The sequence below is a fragment of the Loa loa genome (genome assembly GCF_000183805.2).
Source record: "Loa loa unplaced genomic scaffold supercont3.18, whole genome shotgun sequence".
NCBI classification, from domain to species: Eukaryota; Metazoa; Nematoda; class Chromadorea; order Rhabditida; family Onchocercidae; genus Loa; species Loa loa.
Window position 1 is genome coordinate 94,911 of NW_018108198.1, and position 10,130 is coordinate 105,040.

The 10,130-nt window shown below is 34.6% G+C and overlaps 3 protein-coding genes across 3 annotated transcripts in view; all 3 read right to left on the reverse strand.

The window, feature by feature from the left end:
• Positions 1–49: 49 nt before the first annotated feature.
• LOAG_02651 (hypothetical protein) lies at positions 50–423 on the reverse strand (the record flags this gene model as incomplete). The annotated part of the gene is made up of 2 exons (XM_003138188.1): positions 50–268; positions 355–423. 2 exons carry the CDS (start codon positions 421–423, stop codon positions 50–52), a joined length of 288 nt encoding a protein of 95 aa, XP_003138236.1.
• A 4,191-nt stretch (positions 424–4,614) lies between these two features.
• LOAG_02652 (hypothetical protein) lies at positions 4,615–6,033 on the reverse strand (the record flags this gene model as incomplete). Its single annotated transcript, XM_003138189.1, has 3 exons — positions 4,615–4,727; positions 5,648–5,741; positions 5,911–6,033. 3 exons carry the CDS (start codon positions 6,031–6,033, stop codon positions 4,615–4,617), a joined length of 330 nt encoding a protein of 109 aa, XP_003138237.1.
• Positions 6,034–8,623: 2,590 nt separating this feature from the next.
• Positions 8,624–10,130, reverse strand: part of LOAG_16765 (hypothetical protein) — a gene marked incomplete at both ends in the record, with an annotated part of 2,555 nt that continues 1,048 nt past the window's right edge. Inside the window, 3 exons of the mRNA XM_020449419.1 lie at positions 8,624–8,821; positions 8,986–9,222; positions 9,608–9,749. Coding sequence (XP_020307042.1) covers positions 8,624–8,821; positions 8,986–9,222; positions 9,608–9,749 — 577 coding nt within the window. The remainder of the gene's footprint in view (positions 8,822–8,985; positions 9,223–9,607; positions 9,750–10,130) is intronic.

The following is a 10,130-nucleotide window of genomic DNA, read 5'->3' on the forward strand; positions in this document are numbered from 1 at the left end:
GCAACACGTTGGAAATATGGAGACGTACGCATGCATGCAGGAAGCCGTACTACATGGTCTTAGGTCCTTCCCTCCGGTAAATGATTTGGATGGGCCATGACGGTACATTTCCAAGGGAAGTTCCCGATACCTGCTCAGCATTCGTAGGTCTGGTTAACAGTTTTGCAGTGGTTAACAGTTTGGCCTGTAAGCGCTTGATCCCCTTCCTCATCACCCTCATAGGACTTGGATAGACGGATTTAGCATCCATATCTTTGTAGTGACAGACCTACAGCAGATACCGTTGCTGTCAGTATTACAGTCATACTTTACCTTCCCTTACCTTATCACTAAACATAGCCAGTTTCGAATTACCTTAACGGTGAAACGACCGCACTTCCAACAAACAGTGCATCTCTTTGACATTGTCTGCCGAGGAACCATTCTGTAATTTGAACATTTCATAATTCGTTTTCATCCTTCATTTTCAAAAATGCTGGGTATGTATATGATTTGTCGTGCAAATGTGGTAAGGGAATTATACCAGAATGAAGGACAACCGCGTAACATGACATCACATTTATCCTCCATGATTATGATGGCGATCGCGGTTATCCAAATCCTCATTCTGGCAGTGATAAGGAAATGAGAGAGATCATTTCACTGACACCACGTGTGACATCTATGAAATGGGTGGTGAATGTGAAAGCTTCTCGGATATCTGAAATAATTCTCGGTGAAGACAATGAACCGAGGGAATATGGGTAGTGACTATAGTGATTAGGATGGCGATCGTTATGACCAAATTAGTGACGTCTCACCATATCTGGTTTGCTTTCGAAAATAATAAAAAATTTTAATTTTTTTAATAAATAATTTATAAAATTAAAACAACTGATGAATTGATTCATTTAAATGGAGATAGAGTAGCTTCCTTGGTTCCTCCACCACTCTCTTGGTTGCTTCTCTGCTATATTTAACACCTTGATGTACGCCGACTTTGGTCACAGGTTGTAACAGAAGTGCCGATGAGCGAACTAATCTCTAAAGATGTCGGATTACCGAAATTAAAGCTATGTTCAAACAAAATTTCCACACTATCCAACAGACGGAGGGACGAAATCTTGCGAGTAAAATTAAAGCAATGAAGAGGATATAAGCTAACAATGGACAGCATAAAACAAAAACGTCTCAGTGTCTACACAATGGGCAATCCCAAAGACTAGCCTCAGCTCCATGATAGCCCGATGGAGTTTAGAAAACTCCCTGTTCTTTATATATATGAAAAAATCCGAAACAGTTTAGTTTATGATAATCAAGCAAACTACGACACTCTTCGCATCCATTGAGTAACAGGCTACAATATTCCTTCTTTTCGCTAAAAATATTTGCTGCAACATATCCTCGGTTCAACGAAGGACGAATTCTTATATCTCATTCATTACGCAACCTACAGTCAATTATTATCGAAGCCAACGACAAGGAATTTGTTTGTTGATCTTATTGCTTGTTTATTGTATAACTCATCACTGCTTACCAATTGACCGCATATATATGTTTATATATAACACCCTTTTTGTTGTTAATTAGTAGTATTGTGCAAGAACAATATTACATCCCAAATAAATCTATATCGCTAGAAAACGAAGTCAACAAATTAGCTTTCCCGACAAAAGACGCTGTATAGATTATCCGCTGAGGATCAGGATTGGCGATAATTATTGATTTTCACGCATAATCATTTACCATTGAGCTCCGCAAAAAAATATGACGCATTTCTATTGCAATTCTTCGCATATTGCAGAAATAGAGCAGATTTCTGCAATCTGCATGGATATACTTGACCATGGCCTAGTCCATCACCAGCTCTTTCTATTCCTATCTATTTCTTCGACAATGGTTCTACTGCAGAATGCATTACTCATCATTGTTGTTAGATGAAGCTGTGCTATTCATTAAAATATCTAGCATCTCATACTTAAATCATTTTAAATCAACGTATCAGCTAACGATTCCCATTATGATTAAATTTAAATCACTAACTATTCCTGCTACATTTGCTATTATATCAGATCATTATGCCTTGTGACGTGCTTAATTCATCATAAATGCAATTTCCAAAATTTAACACGGAAAAACTGTTGCATAAATTAGGGTTTGACCAGTTATCGAATAGTGATACTTTACTTTTTCAGTCTATGACAAATATTTCGTGACAATATATTGGTGGAAATGACTTGCTAGTTTAGATGTAATTAGACGTAGAGATTCCAAACATGTCGTGATACTTTCCTGTAAATTCAAGCACTCTCAAAACTGTGATAATGGAATGATTGTAGGATTTCTATTACAACAACGACTTATTAGAATGAACGATTCACAAATATTAGTCTTTTGAATCCCATAAAGTATGTTAACGGCGAGCTCGACGGAACCAAAACTAAACATGAATCAAATTTATAAAACAAGATGAATGTTGAGCAAATTCTGCAAATTCTTAAATTCTGCTCGTTTAGGGACGACTGCTTTTCGGCGGGATAAACTTTGTAATCACCAAATTTAGCCCTTCCATAACTACAAATTATTTGGAACTTTGCAAATTAGTCGTCCATTTCCTTCTCTTATTTCAACTTAAATTTTAATTTCTTGGTCGTTTTTTGGCAGTAGTTCTGTATTGTGTAAGTCGGTGCTTGCACTAACTTTACGACATCACAATACCAGGAGTTTGCATTATAGCAACAGTGATCTTTTAAGCTTTGTTACAAACCAAGCACGCAAATTGAAAGTCTTCAGATTAAAAGTTGAGAGCAGACTGTCTTTTTCCGACGATTATTGTGCAATGAAATATGATGCGTAAATGCGATTACAATGCTTACGATGTGAAATATGCTACCATTTCCTTAATTAAAATGCTCAATTCTTCATCAGTTCAATATAGAATACTTTTTATTATTTCAATTACTGCAATTAAAATTCTTGTTATGATTTCATTCAAATAATCCTACCTGTTTTAGTGTACCCTTCAAGCCATTATTATAATTATAACGGTCATGTGTACTTGTAGAATCCATGAAAAATGAGATGTCACTTCCGAGATTGGTTGTGGTAGAAGATTTAAATCCTCATTGGTCAGTCATTCGTCTGTTCAAGCTTTCGATAATTTTCATGTATCATAACGTATACAGGAATTTGAAATTAAACCTCAAATATATATAAATATCATTTTTAAATAGAAATCAACGATATTGACAGAAATTAATGATATAAATCTTCCGAAAGAGAAATTATCCTCAGTCTTATGAAAAGACTGCTAGAAGGGAAAACTAGAAAGAAATCGAGTTGCGAAATGTCTGACCTATTCTTCTTCAGTATACCCATCCTTTCATGCAATAGTGAGTCTTAATTGTAGAGAAAATTAGAAGCTCAATAAGGCAGCACCGTGATACTGCGTGACATACGCAGAGATGTATTGTCATTAATGACACCAGTTCATTACGGTCATGAGACAGTGGTATTTCCAGCTTCGATAGGAATCTTAATTTCATGACATTGTCGCAAAGATCTGTTAAAAGTCTTTAAACACAAATAATAATGGGATGGTTTCGATGTTGAATCTCATTAAAAGTATTTTAATATTTTCTGCCAATGAAGCCGAAAAAATGTTCTGAGTTGTTTTAATTAGAATTCAGACAAATGATTCGTCATACAAAATTAATAAAATAAAAATTTCGATACCTAGAGTGATGGATCATTTATGCAGATCCAACTCTTCTAGTTTTTCAACCAATCTTAATTGCAATCTTTAAATGTTGCAGATAAAGTCCTTTATTGTGAATTTTTTCCAATCTGTCAATTAAGCTTACATGCAATTGTCACAGTGTTGTAAAGAACTTATGTGCAAATCTCAGAATTTTGTAAAGAACCTCTAGTCTGGTAATTAAACTAACGTGTCTGGAATGCTAAACTAATCCAACTATAAAATGAATTAGGATCAATCATTCAGACGAATAATTTACAAAATCCAAAAAGCTCGAGCAGTCACTCAATTTGACAGCAACGTTTAACGGCAGAGAAGCGACATTACGACAGTTTAACAGTACAAGCGATAAGACCGTTTGGTATTGTTTAATACTTACTATGTATTGTTCATTTCGCCCCTATTACTGTTTCAGTTCGATATTGTGTCATATCGTATAACACCAATAAAGGTTATTATCAATGCTGCGAAGTTACAACAAAAACTACAAAATCTTTCCCCGACATTTTCTGATATAAAATATCTTGTTCCATAACACCATCGTTAGATTTTCTCATCGTTGCCAACGAACATCCAATTGACCTTACTTTTCATCCAATTGATGTCTGTTTAATCAGTTCGTCTAATAATGATTCCATTTAATACTTTCAATTGACTGGTCGTTGTGCTTACCACAGATTTGCACTTTTTCATTAAAATAATGGTTGGTTTTGGAAGAATATTTTGAAAATTGAAATCTGAAATGCTGTAGTGAATTGTCGTTCACGGACAAAGATGATCAACAGCTATAGTCATGCTTGTTGCAGACGCTCTGATGTTTAAGAAGACCAATGCTGGATGGGAATGTTCAGTTGCAAAAGGCAAAGCGAAAAGTCATTTCAGGCATTATTGATGAGGTACGGTTTTACAGCATTGTCTTTTGTCCTCGAGATTGATTCTGCACGCGTTTTCACCATACATTGCAATCTTAGGAAGGGGGTGATCCTCCATCCTGGAGACATGGCCAGCCCAACGTAACAGCGTCCTTAGCAGTACTATCTAAAGTACTGATCATCCCTGCTTGTATAAGAACAGTAACATTAATCGCATAGTCTGATCAGATGTTCCTAAACATTAGAATACAAGAATCGCTAACAATTAAGGATTCAAATTCACGGAAGTATTTAGCTAGAAGGCAATAAGTGTAGCATCCATTATTGGCTATAATAACACTTTTGTATTGCAAATAATGACGGATTGAATAATACAGAACTGTAATACAAATACTACAGCTCTCTAGTATTTCTAGTAAATATTACTCTAGTATTTTCTGATTGATGAAACACGGTTTTCTGACATTGTAAATGCTGACAACAACTTGTTTTAATCCACAGATCATTTCAGTTAAAGCATTTTAGATAACAAAGAAATGCGAAATTGAAATCGTAGATGAGTGAGCAACGTGGACGTTTGTATTGCTAATGATAAGCCTAATTCCTGTCGCATCTTTTATAGGAAGGTGAAGCCTCACTAGATATTTCGAACATAATGGTATTGCCAAACATAGCTGGCATGATCGGATTCCATAATCTTTCTTTGATGTTATCACGTAGCAGTTCAGCTTATTCATTGTTTCTTTGACGTAACTCTCAGATCAGCTCTTCATGACACGTATATATGATTTGTACCACTGCTTTAAACTGTTCTAAGCATCATTCTTTTATTCTGTCAATACTTTTTGAAGTAGATCTATGTTCTATTCTGTTATTCGCAAGAAGGATCTCTCCTACTAAAATAATCTTTTGCGATTAATTCGATGCCATTACTATGTAGCACAGCATTCACTAGTTGGAAACTTCATATTTAAACAATTTTGTTACGATTGAAAAAATTAGCACAAATATGAAAAAAAAAAGTGCGACAAGTTTATACCAAGTTGTGCTCGAGTATCAACACTGCGATGCACTCCAGTACCGACGTATACCAGTTCAGCACTAGGTATATACCAATTGGAACTTCGAGACTGCTACAATCAAGAACTTTGGAGTTCACTTCAGCATTAATCAGTATTCTGAAACAGTTTTCTCCAAATGTGGAAGAAATTCATGTTCCAATTTCGTTATGTAATTCTAATAAATCGAAGAAAAAAAAGAATCATATTTGATTCATTTCAATTTCACTTTGATTTCATTTACTACTCGCAACAATTTCTCATGCAAATATTGCATCACTTTGTTTGATTTGCTTAGCTCGAAATTCATGATATCTTCGTAGCGCTTCCTCACAATTTTTCTATCTATTCGTTTTCTATTTGTCATTTTGAAGCATTTTTTCCGTACCTCGGTTAGAATTCGATTCACATATTCTCACATCTTTTAGAAAAATATTTTCACATGTATTGATGGTCGAATTGATATCATTTGAAAGTAGTTCACCTGAAATTTGCTATTATTTCATAATTCAATCTCCATGTACAAAACGCTTACTGTGATCTCACAATTACTGTGATCTTCCTCACAATTTTTCTATCTATTCGTTTTCTATTTGTCATTTTAAATTTGTCATTTTCTATTTGTCATTTTAAAGTTTATAAGATTTCAAGTTTATTTAGCATCCCGAGCCCAAATTTAGTTAAGGAGACTCGATATTTTAAAGAGAAAAGAACTTGCAATATCTCGCAAAATGGAACTTGAAATCTCATAAACTTTTTCTCAATGATAATCAATGAGAACGATATACTGAGGGAAAAAAATATATTGAATTCCGCATTTTTATCTAAAATTTAAATAGATAAATGTAAAGGAAAATAAAGATGAATAGTAGCAATCTTTATTACATCTAAGAATTATTCTTCTTATGATAAGAATTGAAATTTGCTAAAATGTCCTTTTTGTCTCACCTTTTATGAAAGGACAGCAACAGATCTTGTTAATGTAAAGCAAGCGAAGCATATTTTGATGATCATTTTAATTATTTTAGCATTTCAGTGAAATGCTCTTCTAATATTTTATAACAAAACCTCTTCTTCAAGGGAAAACCTAATGCTTGCCCCGAAGAAGAGAGATTTTGACATAGAACAGTGGAAAAGCGTTCTATTGAAATGTTAAAGTGGTCATCAAAGTGTTGTGGTTTTCCAATACCAAACTCTTATAATTATCACACAATATTTTGAATTCAGGAACTTCCCTGAAAAAAAGTTATTAGAAAAATTTAATAGCTCTATATAACGTCCTCCTGATACTTTTACAGGTACGCGACATGCACTTGTGGTTTTACAAAAAAACAAGAGAAAATTGAAAATATTTTGTCGTGATCACATCCTCTGCGACTGAATGAATGAGAAATTTGGCTGACCGTTATCAGAGAACAGCGAACTAGTTACCTATCCCTTCCCCTAAACCAATCATTAAAATTAGATATTTCTCAAGAATAATCTTTCTTTTTGTTTAATGAGGAACTATAAGTTTATCGGATCCATGTCCAATGGCATCGACATTCGACACTGCTGATTTGAATAACGTGAAATCTGAATGACTGGAACGAATGTTCCAACTGTAGTACGAACTCTCGAGATCCTCTGAATATTGACAAATACTTTTGGGTACTTGCATCGTTCCCTCATCTCTCAAAAGGAAAATTTCGGTCAGAGTAACCAACAAACAATAATCACATCTTGAGATCAGTAACTTCTTCCTTCTTACATGGACCCGTTAGCAAGTCTACACTTTGACCAGAACGTGTCAATCTTGTTGGGAACGATAATATCAGTCAGGAAGATGTAAGTCAAAAGAAAACTTCCTTTTAAAATATGCCGCTTCCTCTTCTCATGATTTTATCAGTTCTACTAAATTTCTTGAAAATTTCATCAAAGAATTTTCAAAAAGGGAATTAACTTTTTCCTTTTTAATCAAACAGTGCTACAAAAGGTAAGAGATTTTCCCGATTTTTGTTGTTCACATCTCTCCAAAAACAAATTTTCTCTTTTCTTCTCATCTGAAGAAAAATTTCTCTTCGTTGCCTTTTTCAGTTCTTCTGTTAAAGAAAGTACACCAAACCATCTGCGACTTAAACAGAGCACTTTCAGAATGAATGGTAACACAAGCTAACCTCAGTGAAGGCATGCTTGTTGATTAGTTTTGCAACTTCTCTAAGGACGAATGATCCATACTTGGATAAGGTTGCTAGTTCAGGTTGTACTCGAAATCGTTGTGGTCCGGAAGACCGTTCAGTAGTGAAGAAAGAAGCCATGGAACACAAATTGCCGCAATCACCACTTCCAATTGCATGTTCTGTTCCATTTTTGTGACCTCAATTCCATGCACTGGATTTCATAATATTTCTCTTTATTCTTCACCTTTGACAACCTTTCTTCTCCGCTAACCTAATTTTCTGGATAAGTTATGAATTCTCCACCATTATATGTATTTGCGTTGTAGCATGCATATCGATGAATATGGAATCTAGTAATCCATCTTGCGTATCTGAATAGTAATGAAATAAAGTCTTCATCACTATATTCTGCTGATGTATAACACTGATATACGAAATCTTGTCCTTAACAAAAAACACTCCTGTACAATGCAATGCTAATAATATAATAATATGGCATTACAAATACTGCCTATAATAATATTTGTAAAGTAAATTTAAACAACATTAAGGCATACGATCCGCACATCTTCCCAATACAACACTGTGAAATCAAAAGTAAAAAGTCCACACAAAAACAAATAATTAAAAATACCACATTGCTCGACTCCGGCTCATTTCTATCCCAGACATATCAAAGCTATAACTGTACTACCATGGCATTACTTTTTTTTTGAAAATACTGCATGAAGAAAACTCCGTATTTTCTAAATTTTTGGTTAAATAAACATGAAAAAGAAATAAATAGGGCAAAAGTTGTCATTTCTGCACAATATTTCTGAGGTCAGGCACTTCTGTGAAGATACACCCATTAGCCGTATCAGCTAATTTTAGCAAATTCAACATGTGCTTCCTGCTTGTAACATCCAAACCCATAAATTTTACCAAATCATAATCATTTATCACCGAACAGAGCATTTCATTCAATCCTTTATACTTTTTGAGTATTGGAGACTCCTGAAAATCCTTTGTGTCGGAACAAGTAACCTTTGTAATTCTCTGTTAACGCTTTGGAAAGTAATCTACACATAAAATGGGGCTAAACACCCCATGCACTATCATTTAGAAATGTTTTTAAATGAGCCAGCTAAAATATGTTATCTTTACAAATGAATACCCACGTCAAGTAATTCGACCAATCGTAATGGATCCGGAAGTTGTTCAAAAAACTCGAATTTATACGGCAAGTTGTTATCTTCCAACAGGTCCTGCTTCGATAACACATTGATCTGGGCACATTCCAAGTTTATCATAATGGAAAGTGCGCTTAACAAAACCGAGATGAATTTACCTGCATCCGAACAATATAAACTATCACTGAGATGCACAGCAACCAGACGGAGACCCCATTTTTCCATCTAAAAGTTGCACTGTTCAAACAAGTATGTTCCGCTTATTATTACAGACTCCACTTTTACATATAATGGTGAGTTCTCATTATTAAGCTTGGGAATAAATAAGCTCATATATATATAAAAGCAAACAATTATCTAGGCAGCAACCCCACAAATTCGATTGTTGAACCATGAATAATCCTGGTAATGCTGAACGAAGCTCAAAAATTATGACTACAAGATTCTATCTTAACGGTTCAACGTTAAATGTACCTTCTAAAATTAATTGTCAATATTTCGATGCTAAGACTGCTTCACAGAAGCAAGTAGAATGAAAGTACAAAGTGACCGAAGCATGACTAAAGGTACAACTGAGGAAGAAGGTATTAAAAAGAAACGCTTATTTTACGCTGTTGATAATAGATGTGATACAGTCGTCACTGTTGTAGAGCTCAAGCTGTCCTGGAAAATCGAAAAGCAAATATCCATCTAGGCGTGACAATTTTAATCGTAACCATTCCATATTCCTCTTCAAAGTCTGCATACAGTACCTAAAAAATATAGACTAAAAGCAAGACTCTACTTACTAAAAAGTTGAACTATGCCCATACCACGTGTTTCGAAAACACTGTGAGACAATCAAGAAGTCATTTGCATGCTTTGTGGATTACCGAAATTAAAGTTATGTTCAAATAAAATTTCCACAACTTTTAACAGACAGGGCGATGAAACCTTGTAAGTAAAATCAAAGCAATGAAGAGGATATAAGCTAACAATGGACAGCATAACACAAAGGCATCTTATCCGTAGTTGCACAATGGAATATGCCAAAGGGCAACTGTACCTCCATGACAACCCTGATGGCGCTTACAAAACTCCTATCTAATCCTCATGTATATATATATATATATATATATATATATATAGAAGGA